This window comes from Paramisgurnus dabryanus, chromosome 4 (genome assembly GCF_030506205.2).
Source record: "Paramisgurnus dabryanus chromosome 4, PD_genome_1.1, whole genome shotgun sequence".
Classification (NCBI taxonomy): Eukaryota; Metazoa; Chordata; class Actinopteri; order Cypriniformes; family Cobitidae; genus Paramisgurnus; species Paramisgurnus dabryanus.
Window position 1 is genome coordinate 41,210,038 of NC_133340.1, and position 17,652 is coordinate 41,227,689.

The 17,652-nt window shown below is 41.2% G+C and overlaps 1 protein-coding gene across 1 annotated transcript in view; it reads right to left on the reverse strand.

The window, feature by feature from the left end:
• Positions 1-17,652, reverse strand: part of ndst3 (N-deacetylase/N-sulfotransferase (heparan glucosaminyl) 3) — a 74,989-nt gene that overhangs the window by 29,838 nt on the left and 27,499 nt on the right. Inside the window, exons 3-5 of the mRNA XM_065254633.2 lie at positions 15,286-15,373; positions 13,382-13,536; positions 9,501-9,686 (exon numbers count right to left, since the gene is read on the reverse strand). Coding sequence (XP_065110705.1) covers positions 9,501-9,686; positions 13,382-13,536; positions 15,286-15,373 — 429 coding nt within the window. The remainder of the gene's footprint in view (positions 1-9,500; positions 9,687-13,381; positions 13,537-15,285; positions 15,374-17,652) is intronic.

The following is a 17,652-nucleotide window of genomic DNA, read 5'->3' on the forward strand; positions in this document are numbered from 1 at the left end:
TTGAGAAAGAAAGTCCTTCCTCAGGGGAAATCGTCAGGGAGGGGCTGTCGCGAGGAGCATTAACTCTGAAACCCAATCCAGTACGGGGCGACTAATAAAAGGCTCTCCTCGTCCTGCCTGACTTGCACAGTGTCTGCGCAATAAAGCTCACTGGAAGGAATGCGTATTTACGCACCCCCCGCGGCCAGCTGTGTGCCAACACATCCACGCCGAGGCTGCCCTCGGTTAGTGAATAAAATAGGCGACAGTGGGTATCGTCCGGCGACGCAAACAGATCTATCTACGCACAACCGAACTTCTTCCAAATTAGCTGGACCGTCTGGAGGTGGAGTCGCCATTCGCCGGGGGCGCAGCTCGGGAAGCGCGTCCGCTGTATTGAGCGAACCCGGGATGTAAATGGCACGAAGGGACCTCAGATGCTTCTGACTCCAAAGGAGGAGATGACGAGCGAGATGCGACAGGTGACGAGAGCGCAAAACCGCCTTAACGGTAAATAACGCAACAGTCGCAATGTTACTGGTGTCGGCTAATACATCCTTCCCTCGCATCTCCATAGCAGAGCGTACAAGTCCCAGATATACAGCGCACCGCTCGCGGCAGTTGGGGTGCTATGCACACCCCTGAGACTGCAAGCCCGTCATACGTGGCTGATCATCCCGTGCTGAGGGCATTGCAATATACAGAATGCCAGGAGACCCCTCAGGGGCATATCTTCTATCGGAAATGCCGGGTCTACCACAGGGAAAAATTTAAATGACACGCAGGTGCAATGTTTACACGGTGTATGTCGGTGTGCCACGCTCTCCTCGAGACTCGATCGTAAGCCAATGCTGAAGCGGTCTCATATGAAGCAGCTCGGGCGGCGTCACAGCCGCAGCATGCTGTCATATGTCCAGGAGCTTCTGAAATTGTTTCAGAGGGACCGCGTACTTCCCTCGAATTAAACCGAGGCAAGTCAGAACTGACTGGTTGCGCGCTCTTGTTAAACACGCCAATAGTCGATCGAGTCTTATTTCCATACTGAGAAAAAGGATCCTCTGCACGGGGCAAAGTTGCTCTTTCCCAGACGACCTGAAGACTTAAACGAGCGAGATGCCGAAGCATTAACTCTCTGTGTTCGCGCACGTCTGCCAAGAACGGGCTATTATAAGTCGACGTAGAAAAAAGCAGAATGCGAACAACGCTCTCTCTCTGACATCTTAATGCCGTGACTACACATGGAGACACGGAGAGAGAGAGAGACAGCTCGAATGGTGTACTTAGTATTAATATGCCCACCCCACGACGCAGAGCGAAAAAACGGTCTAAAGCGAGGGGAGATGGACACATAAGTACATGTCTTACAGGTCTAAGGCTGCAAACCGATCTGAATATTGAAATACGAGCCTCGGCGTTATCATCCAAAAAGAACACCTTCGTAGAGCCGGTGCGTAAATCAAATCGATCGTAACCCGCCGCGTATTTTGGGTACTATGAGATAAAGGCTGGAAAAACCCTATCATCATCATCATCTCGGTAAGAGGGACCGGCTCGAACATCCTTCGCCAACAGGATACCGATTTTTGCACGCAGTACATGTGCATCGGACGCTTTCACTACAGTGAAACGAAAGCCCGAATTTTGGGGTGTGCCGGATTCGTAACCGAGGCGGATCGTGCGTAAAACCCAACGAAACGGGCTGGGAACTGAAGCCAAGCACCCAGGCACCGTACGAGGAGAAATAACGACACTACCGAAGTACCCGCGGTGGGGCAGCGAAGCGAGACAGGTGGGACTGCCGGTGCGTCTGCTGTGACAGCATAAACATCTACAGTATGTGTGTGTGACACTGACCTGAGCCCGCTGAGGGTAACGGTCATCTGGTCTCCTCTACGGAGAGCGCAGACTCCGATGAGGGTGCTGGTGGTCCGGTCTCCTCAGCGGAGAGCTCGGACTCCTCAGGTCACCCGCTGGCGATAGAGGAGAGGTAGGGGAGCTGGTGTGTACCCGCTCACGGCTCTCTCGATCCTCCGGAGACCTAGAGAGGGAAGAGGAATGCACTCTTATGTGTGGTTAAGTGGGTACCGGCGAAACAGCCGGTGGAACATATGCAAACCAAGGATTTTCCACCCGACCCTCTATCGGGGGAAGGAGCTCCATCTCCTGAAGAGTGATCCTCTGCCAATCCGGGTCGCCCTTCACTGGCCACTTAAACTCCCGAATTTCACGGGAAGCGGCTAAGCGGGCGGGGCGAGCTGCTGACGACCGGTTCCCCTGCGCTGCCGAGATGGGGTCCGAGGAGGGGAACGGAGGTGGTCGCCGCAGGACGCCGACGGCGAGAGGCAGACTGAGGAGCCGGCGTGGTGGACCAAGGGCAGCTCTCTTCCGCCGGGGCATGACCTAGGAGATCGCCTCAGTCTGCGCAGCGGAGCTGTACGACTCCCCTGGCTCGCCGAAGAGGCCGGTCTGTGAGACAGGAGCATTCAAGTTGTTCTCGTCTGCGTCCGTCATGTCAGCCAGACACAGCCAAAGGTGGCGATCTTGAACCACTGTGGTGGACATCGCACGACTGAAGGTCGCGGCCTCCCTCGTAAATCCTTGGTGAGCCTGCAGCAACGTTATTGCGTGCAGGGCCGAAGCCGCCTCTCCGGCATGCCTGATGGGCAGCGTCCGTAACCGGACGACTGTCTACAAACACGGGAGGGAAGGGTTGGGCGGTCCCTCCAGGAACACATCCCGCTCCACTGAAGGGGTCCCTTTAGCGGCTCCGTTGGTGAGGGAGGTGAGGGGTGAAAGCTGAACGGCCGGATGGCCGCAAATCACGTCAGCTCTTCGTGCCGTCGGGAAAGAAAGGCACAGGAGGAGAGGACCGAGAGGCCCGAGCAGCTCCGAAGTACCAATCCTGTGGGCGGGAGGGTTCGGGCGGAGAGGGGTTAACCTTTCCAACTCTACTGTCTCCGCCGCTCGAGCGGGCACGGCCGCCATCTCCGGAACGACTCTGCCTCGGAGGAAAAATGGACACCCCTCTGATGCTGCAGAAGTGACGGGACCAGAAGGAGGTCCAATGGATTCGGCAGACATCGTAGAACACGACTCTGCAGTCTCCACCGGAGCCTCAACCGGCTGAGGATGAGAAGGCCGGTAGGTGGAGGACGCATCCTCCGTCCTACTCAGCGTAGTGACGCGAAGGGCGCCCTGCGAGCGCTTGACAGCCGCACCATGGCGGCGTCAGCACTGCAAAGGCGCGGACAGCGTTCCCGTAGAAACGACAGTCGTCTCCGCAATCCAAGAGGGTTATGCTCTCACAGAGAGAACAGAAACTCTCCACGAACGCAGCCCCGGAGAGCTCGATGCCTGAGCACGAAGACAGCGCTCGTGACCGTCACTGGAACCCTTATACTTCTCGCATCCAAGATCGCACGGCGAAAAGCTATCCTGAAAAGGACGCTGATCTCCGCATATACGAGAGAGTGGCTGCCTTTAACAAGGCACAAAGCTCTCTCGTATCACTCTTTTAGGGAAATTCACTCAGATGCTTAGTTGATGAGCGCACAGGAAGGCAACGCACACACTAAACTCAAAACAATAAACAGATGTAGAGCCGTGGAATAAGCGAAGCGTCCGCTGTGATACTGCTAGTTCAACCAACTTCAGCAATCAAATCCCAACAGAGTAAAGTAGCTTCTCAGTAGCAGATAAAGCCGGCTTTCGAAGCGAAAAAGCTATTTTCCCTATTTGCACCTGCTGCTTATAAAGGCACCTGGCGGGGCGGCGCCAGCATTATGCAAATATCTCAATGCCAAGTTCATTGGCGTTTTAGTAGTATACGAAGCAGATTGGTCTCTCTAAGCGAGTTCCCAATTCGTCGGTCACGACGTGACGTCGTAGTGACCGACTGAAAGGGAACTAATATTCCCACCACAAAGATCTGCAGACAATTTGAGCCAAGCTTTGTACTTGCTAATGAAACCTCATTATGAACCTTTTATTGCAGACAAATAAACCTTTCTGTCATTCACCATGTGATACTGACAGTTTCAGTTCTACACATTAATTTTTATTAGGTCTGAGATCCCATGTCAATGTGTCTGTATTCAGGTGTTGAGTGGAGACTCTTCATATGAGACATTTCCGACTGAATCAGACAAACAGAAAACAAAGGCATTTCTCAGTGGAAAACCCAAATGCTTTAATAAGAAATGAAGCAAACAGACACAAACATACTGAGGAAATGAGAATGAGAAATATGTCTCTAAATGTGACAAAATTAAAGCTTGACACCAATAGAAAAGCTCTCTCTGCCCTGTCTGTTCATTTTTTCGCCTAAAACAAATTACTCTAATAATTGAGGACTTAAAGGGACATTCCACTTTTTTTTTTAAATATGCTCATTTTCCAGCTCCCCTAGTTAAACATTTGATTCTTGCTGTTTTGGAATCCATTCAGCTGATCTCCTGGTCTGGCGCTAGCAATTTTAGCATAGCTTAGCACAATCCATTGAATCTGATTAGACCATTAGCATTGCGCTAAAAAACAACCAAAGAGTTTAAAAATATTTTATCTATTTAAAACTTGATTCTTCTGTAGTTACATTGTGTACTAAGACTGACGGAAAATTAAAAGCTGCGATTTTCTAGGCAGATATGGCTATGAACTATACTCTCAAACTGGCGTAATAATCAAGGACTTTGCTGATGTAACATTGCTGCAGCAGCATAGTCATATTACACAATGCCCGAAAATAGTCCCCTTGGTTACTTTCAATAGCAGGGGACTATTTTTGGGACTATTGTATCTATCTATCTATCTATCTATCTATCTATCTATCTATCTATCTATCTATCTATCTACGTATCTACAGCGGGGAAAATAAGTGTTTGACACATCTGCATTGTTATCAGTAAGGGGGTTTCTGAGTGGGCTATTGACAAAAGATTTCCACCAGATGTAGTCATCAACCCAAATATTGAATTCATACAAAGTAGTGATGCACCGATGTATCGGCCGCTGGTATTTATCGGCCGATTTTTGATTTAATGGTTTAAAACCATCGGCATATCGGCAATAGCACGAGAAAGGCCGATACCGATTGTTTATTAATTAACTGCATAAAAAAAATGAGTTAATGTTGTTAATAAAATAAATGCTAAATAGCAAAAACCACCTTTGAAGGTTTTCATGCTGTCTTATTATATTTGTTTTAACTTAATTTATGCCTCTCTTATTATGTTGGTCAGTTGAATGTTAATTAGATCCAATCCCTGTTCAGTAAAAATAATTTGATGCAGAAATAAACTAGCTAATAGACCAACTGTATAGTATTTTATACAAGTGTTTAATATTGGTATCGGAAGTTTAAATCTGTATCGGCCCAAAAAATCCTATCGGTGCATCCCTAATACAAAGAAATCAGAACATTTAAGTATACAAGTTGAGTCATAATAAATAAAGTGAAATGAGACAGAAAATAAGTATTGAACACATTAGGAGAACAAGGTGCAAAATGGTTTATAAAGCCAGGAGATCACCTGAAATCTGTCAGTATTGAGAGATAAACCCTGTCCCCAATCAGTACTAATTGATATCAGCTGCTTTAGTCCTAATTGATGGCCTATAAAGGCTTCTCATTACCCAGGAGGCGCTCAGGAAAGACTTCATGATGGGTAAAAGCAAAGAACTCTCTCAAGATCTTCGTAATCTTATCGTTTTACAAGCATTTTGATGGGAATGGTTATAGGCGCATTTCCAGAATGCTGAATGTTCCTGTGAGCACTGTGGAGACCATTATCCGGAAATGGAAAGAGCATCACTTCACCATAAACCGGCCACGATCAGGTGCTCCACGTAAGATCCCTGTCGGAGGAGTCTAAAGAATAATCAGGAGAGCCAAGAACCACTCGGGCAGAACTCCAGAAAGACCTTGCATCAGCAGGTACTGTTGATCTATCTATCACCCGTCCATCCATCATCCATTCATCTGAGAAAAATCTAATACCAAAATAATTCAGAAGGCAACTAAATGTATGTGAAAAAGTAATTGTTCAGTTAGATGAGTATTTTTGCTTGACATGCTTGTACATTGATATAGTGTAACAGAGTGAATTTCTCACGACTGTAACACTGTTTAATATCAGAGGCAAATAGCCTCCTCCAGCAAACCGCTAAAACAGCAAAATCTAATACATTTACACAGCCACCAACACACTGTGCTCTGATAAGAGCTTTCATCACCCATATGTTTGTTTCTGACTGTTTGATTGAGCTGAACAGATATTTGGAACTGTGTCCATCTTCCATCTAACTTATACATATACATATATATAATTGCTTTCCCCGCTTTAACATCTCTCTCTCCCTCCCTCTCTGTTTCTTTGCCAAGTATCATTTCAGCATGCGTTCATCTAACTGTGTAGTAGCTAAAGCGACACGCACACACCTGACAGGCACAGAGCAATTGTACGGCACACATGTGGCCTTGATTTAATATTTTAATCTACTCCATCTCCTAAAATTCAATTCCAGTGCAAACAGACTAAACTGCGCGTCCCGCCAGCGTGGCTGGAGAATTTATGAGGCTGCGTTCACACTCTTCTTCTCGTTCATTTTTCAGCCGCCCGCCTCCCTCTCTTCTTGCTGAATCTAACTAAACCTGTCAGTACATTATCGTGGAGGTTTTTTAAAGGTACTGATAGCTGAAAGTTGTGCTTTTGTATAGTGAAGGCGAACCAGACGGTCTGACATGTTTTTGTTTGGCACAGTTGATCCACGCTTATCATAGCTCTGGATCGCTGACCTGAGATCCGTTATAGTCACCCTGAGGAGACCTGCTAATAAGGCCGCAGGTGTTTCAACAACTGACCCAAAACCTGTTTTGGTGCATCCACTAATATAAAGACTGCTGTAAAACATCTGTGTAGAACAAGGTTGAAAACCTACGACTTTTTCTTTATGAAGTTTGCCATTATAACTAATAAATAAATCAACAGAAAGGTAACCTGATCCATGCCAGACTTAAACATGGGACATCCACAGTACCCACACAAACTAAAAGGCCACCACTCCTACAAGACCTGAAGCTTAAACTACTGGCAATCATGATGACAGCTAAATTACAGTCGCACTGTCACTGATTTGTGTCAGGCCTGATGATGTTTGTTCTTTTGTGTGGTGAATGAAAGAAAGTGAGTCATTTTTTATTCACTAGGAAGAACAAAATGTGTCACATTTTAGAGTGGGGTGGTGTTTCGACAGTAGAGTACCCTTATTTGTTTGCCTAAACTTTAAAAGAAGGCACATGTATACATGAATATCAGCTGACGTCACTCACTTGTCTTCCGCCATTTTGAGGACCTGAAGTGGTCTCAAAAGAACTAGAAGCTATGCCTTCAATTGCTATTTTAACAACACTAAGAAGGCTCAACACAACATGATATTTTGCTCGAAGTATAACCTATGTCTCTACACGTGAACTCGAGCATTGAGAACATTGTTTGAGTTAACAAAAAATAAGGTTTTAAACAACTGACTTTGGATGATTTGGCGTCCGCTCGCCGCCTTCTTCCCAGTCAAGATGTATCGATTTCCAATTGCGACGTAAGGAGGGAGAAGAGTAAAGATTGATAGCTCCTAAAGGAAAGTTCCATAAAAATGCATGGATAATTCGTCGTTTTGTCGCAAGTGAAAAACAATATTGACCTTCAGGTTGAAAAAGGAGCCTCATATGATATTCATTCATTCGCATTCGGAAATCGATTATTTACGTCTGGCAGAGATGACGAGCGGACACCATAACAGCCAAAGTCAGTTGTACAAAACCTTTCTTTTTAGTAAACTCTGTGTACACAAACAATGTTCTCAATGCTCGCGTTCATGTGTAGAGATCCAGGTGATACTTCGAGCAAAGTTTCATGTTGTATCGCGCCTTCTTATGTTGTAATATAGTGGTAGTTCGGTAGCAGCGGACAGCGGCTGAAAGAACGCATCAGGGATCGAGTAGGCATCACACCCTAACCAAGATATATTTTTTTAAAGTAGGGTTTATTTCATGACAGTCGAAATGCGACATGTTGTCTTTCGTAGCCCTTTACTGTATCCGTAAGAATCATAGACAGTAAAAGATAAGAAATCCGTAAATCGTAGCAGGGTAGCCAATGCTTGTCAGTAGCCTACTGGTACTCGGTAGGTCCTCAAGATGGCGGCATGACGTAAAAGATCACATGACTGAAATCCATCTATAGGGTGACTTCATTCCTGCTGTTTTATCACAGTTATCAAAAAGAAAGACCGAACGCTTAGGGTACATCCACATTATAAGCGACTTTGTCATTGTGTGTCACTGGTCTCTTTCAAAAGAGGCGTTTCTAAATCTGGTTGTCATCAACAAATGTGTACCGTCCACTCTAGTAACGACAAGAGACGGATGACGTGAACTCCACTGCTTCATTCTCATTGGTAGTTGCTCCCAAAGTCGCTCATAATTTGCATAAAGTTAAACATTTCTCCACTTTGTAGCCTGACTGGAAACGCCCCATCCAGTTGCCAGCGGTCACTCGTGTCGCCGAAAGTCACCAATCTTCCATTGAAATCAATGAGATCGTGATGCTCTGCTACTGCTAGTCTGAATGCAGCTTTACTGTGCGTTCACACAGCCACCGAGAGCGTCAACATGGCCGTAAGTCATTCATTTTCAATGAGAGCCGATGGTGAGCAGCGGCGTGTCTTGGACGGTGTGAGCATGAGGAAGAGTTGAAATCAATTCAACTTTATGGTAATGAGCAATGATGCAGTTCGGCGGCAACCAATCGAAAGGCGGAAACATTTGTTGGCAACCAATCAGAAGGTGGAAAAGGATTTCAGAGCGTCCACTACTTTTTTTCTATAGCGTTGTTGGCAGGACCGCAAGAGCGTTTTTAACTCTCTCACCAGTAGAGGTGTCAATGTACAGTTTCAGTGGCAAATAAAGTGTGTGTAAAGTTAAATCTGCAGATAACCATAGTGTCTTCAACCAGAAAAAAGTAGAGACAGCAAAAAGCTATTTTGCAACAAATTGATTCAAAGCTTCGGTTAGGGACTTCCAGTCAAAATCTGTGTGTGCGACTTATAGATCTGGCTGTGGTAAATGCACAATGGGGCATTTGATTTGAGTCTGGGTGTGTTATCAGTGAGTCTTTTGATTTGCTACACTAGCTGTTGCTTGTATTTGAACTATTTTAACTGGCTCTTGCAGGCAAATCTCACTGCATTTGTTATGACACTACCAATGAAGTAATCAGTGGTGTACTGCGCTCTGTGGGATATAGGCATAACATAATGAGTTAAAGTTTGTAAAAGTGCTGATGGAAACAGTGTTATACAATTTAGCCATATTGTGTGTTTCGATCTAATCTAACCAGGATTTCTTTGGCTCGTCATTAGCGACTAAGCTGTTGCTGTCCATCTCTCTGTCTCTCTCTCTCTAGTTAAAACATTATATTATGTTAAGAGTTCCTAAAACATTGCGATGTAAGTGTTAAGAGTCTCACCATGATGTTGTTATGGATGAATCCCTTGCGGTGCCGTGCGGGTTTTAGGTGTGGATATTCCTCTGTACTGGTCACCCGTATTCCCCAGGCTTTTTTCCAAGCCTCGTAGAGCTGAATATGGACTGGATACACACCAGAATGATGAGGGGCCACTGCATATCCCAGATCAACTGGAATACCATGCTCCTGTAATGAGAAATATACACACACAGACATGCATAAATATACAGAAGGGGACAAAGGTGATGTCTAACTTTGAACAACTGACAATTCAAATATTTGCATTAAAAAATGATATGCATGCATGTTGCACTGGTGCGTTTGGAGTATAAAGCTCAGTTTAGAGAAGAATTTAAGGAGGCTTGACAAAAAACTACACACAACACATGTGCAAAGTTTATAAAGGCACCGCCTAGGATGATGACTATCACAAAAAATATAACCACAAAAGAATGTCAAAAAAATTAATAACTTGCAGAAATTGCAGTCAATGTATGCTTTATTACCTATTCATTTTGCTTTTCTATCTATTTTTATTGCACATTTTAATCAAACTCAGCCTCCCTATAATACGTTTTGGCCCATTGGCCAAATTATTTTGTTTAATAAATTCCTTAAAAGTATCAAAGTAATCATCATACACTTGTATCCCTCATATTTTGATGGTTTAATATAACCTGAGGGAGCATTAAAGGAAAACACCAACATTTTTCAATATTTTACTATGTTCTTACCTCAACTTAGACTAATTAATACATACCTATCTTTTATCAATACGTGCACTTAATCTTTGTACAACGTGTCGTAAATGTATTAGCATTTAGCTTACCCCCTTTCATTCCTTAGGATCCAAACAGGGATGAATTTAGAAGCCACCAAACACATCCATGTTTTCTCTATTTAAAGACTGTTGCATGAGTAGTTACACAAGTAAGTATGGTGACACAAAACAAAAAGATTTTTTAAGCGGCTTAAAAATGAGAACTATATTGTATGGCGGAAGAGCACTTTGTTGGCAGCACTTCGACCTCGGCACGCAGTAACATTATCATTCCGGCCTACTTCCCCTCTCACTCAAACCTCCATCAATATTACTGCTACTGATTTTCAAAGTGCTGCAAACTATGTGCTCTTCCGCCATACAATATGGTTCTCATTTTTTATCCGCTTAAAATAATCACCATGTTTTATTTTTTGCCACCATACTTACTCGTGTAATTACTTATGTAAAAGTCTTTAAATAGGGAAAACATGGAAGTGTTTGGTGGCTTCTAAATTCATCCCTGTTTGGATCCTAAGGAATGAATGGGGCTAGGCTAAATGCTAACACATTCACGACGTGCTGTACAAAAATTAAGTGAATGCATTGATAAAAGATAAGTATGTATTAATCCGTCTAAGTTGAGGTAAGAACATAGTAAAATATTGAAAAACGGTGGTGTTTTCCTTTAAAAGCATGCATTGTACAGATTTCGAAGAGATACAAGAACACCATTTTATACCATCATAATTCAGCAGCAACTACAATAGGATGGATTTTAAATTTTGTGATTGGTTGGCGCCAAGGCCAACTATGGGTCTCTGGCCCTAATACACCCAGCAGTTTAAAGGCTTGTTTAGTGGGCCCTCCTTATCCTAGGCCCCGGGAAAATGCCCCCCAAGCCCCAAAAGTCATCAACTATTATTATACTACACATAATTTTTTTATCTCGCTCTGCCACACACATTCACCCTTATCTTCGGAGTTATTCAGAGCTACCAAGAGGTATTGATTTAAGACTTTATGATTTTTATGAGAAATCCATTTTCATTTTACAATTCTCTGGGCTATCTAATTAAAATCAGATAGGTGAGATAATACACATAAGGAACAGCTAAGTCGATAACTGTATTTCGAGGTGCATTCTCAAACAGAACTTCCATATCATGAGGATCAAGTAATCCGTCAAATTTCCCTAAAGAAAACGTGTGCACATGTAAGAACACACACACACAACCACCCACATTCATTGATGTGTTAGCTTAGCTGCACGACTCTCTTATTTAATCAAGCCCCCAAACCAATAATGGCAAATCAAAGCTGTCTTCTCCAGATTATCAAACTTCTGCTCCCAGCCCAATAAAATTATCTGTCAGCCTGAGTTTGAGCTGACAGACATGAGTCTGTTTGACTCGCCGCACAAAGTCAAGTGCATGCTATCTGCGTGACCTCTAGACCTTCTAGAAGATTTCTGTGGGAAATTTGCGAAGTTTGTCGATTGTCATCAACTGTGGATGCTAATGGCAGCCTTGAGATGGGAAAATGTAATATTGTAAAACAACACATTAACCAAAACATAACCACAATGAAAGAAAAATTAAGTGGAGGGGACTAGGGAGGGGGGACAATAGCCGGGGTCAAGAAATGTAAAATCAGGATTTTTTTTTTGGAAAAGTTAGATTGTATGACATATTTTATGCTAATTTAAACACGTCAACAAGGGTTTTCTGTTATCTTGTGTTCCTGTAGCTCAACTGGTAGAGAGCCCTGGGATGGCATGGATTAATTAAAAAAATGCAAACACTCAAAAGTTGCTTTGGATTAAAGCATTTGGCAAATGCATGCATGTTAATGTTTTCAAAAGTCAGAATGGGTTGGAAATTATACAAAATATCACTGCATGCTGTCATTTTCCACATACTGTGTGTATGGGTTTCAAGCCACCAAGAAACTATATTTGTATTCAGTAGTGGCCGGTGACTACGAGGGCGCATGATGTGAAGTTCGTCACAACATGTATGTGTGTGGTTTGTCATTTCAAAATGTGTGTTCGTGAGTTGAGTTCGTGTTGAGTGAACCTATGTGCATCAGGTGTTTTGTCAAAATAAGTGCCTGCTGCAGACGTGTCTAAAGGGTTTATGATAAAAGAGACCAAATACTCGTATAATCTCATGCATAATCAGAGTTTAGTGTTAAGGGAGTGTCTTGCGTGTATTTTGTGAACATGAGCGTCTCTTTTATCATAAACGGTTTTGACGCGCAAGCAGCAGGCACTTATTTTGACAAAACACATGATGCATATGGTTCACATGATGCAACAAACACATATCTTGAAAACACGAGCAACACACATGACACTCCGAACACATATTTTGAATTTGTCACCAGCCACCACTGTCTGTATTTCTATAGACTTACACATGAAGTTGCACATGAACTAAAAGGCATAAAGGCTAAACAACAACCTGTATGTAAAAAAACTGAGATAATTAAATGAATCAATGACACTACAAAACAGACTTTTGTTTTCAAAAAGACTTTAAAAACGCATTTGCATAAAAAACTATTTGCTAAACTGCTGAAGCCGTGACGTACGGCTCAAATTGTAATTTAGCCAGCGGTTATGTTTCCAGACAGAGAGAATGTTTGTTTGTGTTTTCCAGCAGAGGCACTTTACGGTCTGTAGTTTCTCACTCACTATGCTGTTCAAATCACACAATTGCGCCTTTCTAACATCCAGACTGCCAAGTGACAGTGATGCTGACACTCAGCCTAATGGTTCTGGCGAATCCTGATAGCCTGCAATTACACAAGGATCTACCTTGCTGTGTGTATAGCATCAAGGGTAAATTCCCGTTGACTTGCATTTTAATGCTGGAAAATAGAAACTGGATTGTTTTGGCATTTACTATAGATTCTATTTCTTTTTAAACGTCTTGTTGTGTTGGTCAAGCGCTCATAGTTGTAAGGAAAAAAGGTATTGGGAAATGTGATGAGTAGGAATCCACTGTAACATGAGTTATATGCATATATGTAACTATAACAGAAGAGTAAATACAGTATATGTGTCAAATTATTAAAGTTTGTTGAAAGAGTGTCTTTGACCAAGTTTTATTCTCACCAGAGCGAAGTCTTTGTTCAGAATCATTTGCTCCATCAGAGAGGATTCGTTGTGGAAGAGATGAGGCTGCATGTGACTCCACATGTGAGGAAACCACCAGAACTCATCGACATATTTCAGCAACAGATCATCTCCATCATCTTCGTCCTGCGTACCTATACACGCATCATGTCGTTAGCATACTGGGTGTTTTGTGAAATAAGGTAACATTTAGGGACATCTGAGGAAATACCTTGCTTAATACAAAATTTTTCGCATAATCACTAGATTTTTTACAAGCAAACAGAATCATTAAAGAAAAAATTAATAAAAAAGTCAAACAGCCAAAGAAGCCAAAATGATAATGTTTGCTTGTTGATGCTGATATTAGTACCATGACGTAATAATTTTCCTAATCATAGGTGTGTTTGGACATAAATTTTGCTCCAAAACATACAATCATCATACATAATATGAAAAAAAGTTATGCAAATTTATTGACTATGTCAAAGATTGAAATAAATGTGAAGTCTTTGATTAATCTAATTTTTATAATACGATTATGAGACTGGATTTGAAGAAAGGGTCACATATACATGAATCATTGAAATATTTTGTCATCATTGATATTTTTGAACACTCATTTTCTGAACCAGCAAATGTCATTCCCATTATTTTAATGTGTTTATTGTATTTGACAACACTCTGTGATGGATATGACATTTTCCTTTCTGTGGAAAATGCCAGACTCCATATTTTTGCTAAATCTACGCTGGACTATTACAATTCACAGTGAGGTTTACCTTATACATAATACATAATATACAATACTGTATATCACAGTGATGTTTTTAGCTTTTCTATATTTTATCATAAGCACTCATTTCACTGACACTTTGGTCTCCTTGGTAATCAAGAACTTTATTACGACACAACTGTTGTTTGGACTTGAAATTAAATATATTCATATAAATAATTTGTAATTCAAATGACTTTATTTTACTTTCTTAGGTTATCATTATAGTTCTTATCATGTATTTAAAATTTTTATGATGTGAATTCTCATACTGTATATTAACCCCTTCAGATCCTGCCTGCATCCACTGGAATGGACATCACATGTTTTGCAGTTTAAACCAATAAAAATAAGGCACACTGATTAAACACCTGAACATTTTTTTAGAAAATGCATCTGCTAAATGACTAAATGTTAAAATCAGGACTGAAGGGGTTAAAAATATAACTTATGTAAATGCCGGCCAATATCTGAAGAAAACCCTTTTTTTTTAAATGCAAGAATCTATTCTAATCAATTATAGCCCATCCATAAATTGTTTACTTGCATGCACAAAATTGGTGCTAAATAGCACTAAAGGTGGTTTACTGGCATGTAATCATAGGGGAACCACTTTAAGTGCCATATAGCATCCATGTAGAACCATCAGTGGTGCTATAGCGTAACTATAGCACCACTTATGGTTATGCATTACACCATATGGTTCAACTTAGGTGCTATACACTGTAGGAATTAAAGTGGTTCCCCTATGAGCCAGTGAATTCCTTTTAGTGCTATTTAGCACCCTTTATTTAGTGTGAAAAATCTGCTTATTGTCTGTTCTTAGGGTTATGTCTGATTTACAAGCCTTTAGTAAGTCAACTGTTATTGGTCTCTTTACAAGGTCCCTTCCAGTTTAAGTGGGCGATTCTTGACTTAAATTAATGAATCTAACATACATACGCAATTTAAAAATAGAAAACTGAAACATGATGAACCATAAAACTTCAGGGTTGCTATAGAAGAGTTCTGTTTCCATGCCAATCAGAATATTACAAAATGTCTGTTGGCAGGCATTTGCATAAAAATGTTTTTAATCATATTACAGCATATTAGTTTCTTTCATTATCTTTCTCGTGTGCACAGTTACCTGTATGGAAGAATTTTCCAGAAAACCCCAAGTTAAAGGTGAAGTTTGAGATGTATGACCTCAATGCGTTCTGCGTTTCCAAAAGAGCCTGGGGAAAGGAAATTTTTTTTTTTTATAATACAATTATCAATCTCAGTTGTTATAAGATCTTGACTGTTGCTATCCACAATATACTGTAGGAATATTTCTTTACTGTCTTTCAATCTCTAGACTAATAAATAACACAATATTAAATCTTTTTGAAATCCTATTATGCTATGGTAAATGTGTGCCGTGGGTCCGTGTAAAAGTATAATTTTTTAAACCTGAATATTTCAGCATGATAGTAAGATATTAGTATATCTTTAAAGACACCCATAAACTCAAGATTTAAAGTCCCACTGTGGTGAAAATCAAGTCTTTATTGTTGTTTTTATGTCTATGTGTTGTTTTTTTAATATGCTTTAAGACAACTCATGTGCAAATTATCATTCAACACCATTGCTGAATATTTTATCCATAAAATTTATGGATAGTTATGTGTCTGAAACGACCAAAATTATAATCTATTTACGCGTTCAAAGGGTGGAGGTGGGCACGAATTCACATATTCATATCTATGGTCCTTGCTGTGTGATTGAGTAGAGGCGGAGACTAATTTGCATATTCATAGCAAATCATCTGCGTATATTAAATTAGGGAATTACATTCAAACTGTTTTAAAGCAGGTAGAAATTTCTGTCACAGGAAATTTTTTTACATATGGTATTATAATGCCCAAAGATGAGTTTTAAGTGATACAATTTTTTGACTACAGGGAGACTTAAAACATCAACAGGTTTGTGGGAGCGTCACGTTTTGGGTAGGGATTAACAAATGTGACCCTGCATGTGAAATCCCAGCTAAATTCTCATGAAACTAATATAATTATGAGATAAAGTTCGATTTCAATCATTATTTTCAGATTGATTTGAATCTTTGACATGATCTTAGTCAGTTAATATTAAAAATATCAAGGTTATATTTTCACAAAATGACTTTACATTAGCTGGGTTTTCACAAGCTAGGTCACAAAATTCATCACCTCAGTATAAAACAATTGCATTTATGAGATGTCCTTACTAACACCATACAGTTAAAACCAGCATGTGTGTGTAAGGATGTGATCAATCTTTACTGAATGAGAAATGGCATTTGGGTTTGGCAGGTGTCTCATTGCAGTAGTTCTAATAAAACAGTCCCATACATTTATAGCTTAAGACACCATGCAAATACAATCAATACAGTCTGACAACTGACAGTGAATGTGTGTGTGTCACTGGTTTGTAGGATATATGGTAATATCACAGAAGGCAGGAAGGGGCGTGTTGGCTGACTTAGACGGTGTCATCGAGTCATTATTCACTGAACTCTGAAAGATATGCTGAGACTCAAGCAAACACACACATACTGTAAAAACACACACACATTGAAATGGGAGCCAGAAGACAGGTGCAATATATTTGATTTTATCCTCTGGTGAGAGTGTGGCAGTTATCCTTGATGGCATTTTCATAATTAATTCCATTTACATTAAACCAAACATCGCCAACAAAATCAACACAGGTACTTCCATCCTGGTAATCGAATCAGGCGCCAGTCTATGTGTGCTTTGCATCGTAACCTAATAAGGTGGCATTTTGATGGAGGACTCATTAATTTAAAATGATCTCTTCTCACAAGCCAATGACGTCTAATTCAATGTACATGTCATAATGTGATAGTCCTGAAAACTAAAGCTTTTGATGAGATGCCTTTGTGAATATTGAGAGCGGTGAGTAACGTGTTCTGTGTTTTTTGTTGGATGTACAGGCCAATGTTTGGTGTGGCTAAGGCAGAAAAAAGGAAAGGAAGTATAGGACATATAGAAAAGATCGGGGCAAGTTGTCAAGGACTATATTTCACTAACTAGGTTAAGAGATAATGTATAGGATTAGGTCTTCCGACCTGTTACCATCCTGTATTTGTTTTGATGAATATGCACGTAAGCACGAGAAAGAGAGAGCAAGAACAGATATCGTCCGTTTCTCAATCCAAAGGCTGCACCCTGCGGAGGTCACATATGCAGGCTGTATACGTCATCAAGTCTGTTTTTTTAAGTTAACTGAGAATTTACATTCGCAAGTCATAAGCATATTACAAAAAAATACTATTAAAGGATTATTCCATTTTCTTAAAAGAAAAATCCAGATAATTTACTCACCACCATGTCATCCAAAATGTTGATGTCTTTCTTTGTTCAGTCGAGAAGAAATTATGTTTTTTGAGGAAAACATTGCAGGATTTTTCTCATTTTAATGGACTTTAATAGACACCAACAATTAACACTTAAATCAACACGTAACAGTT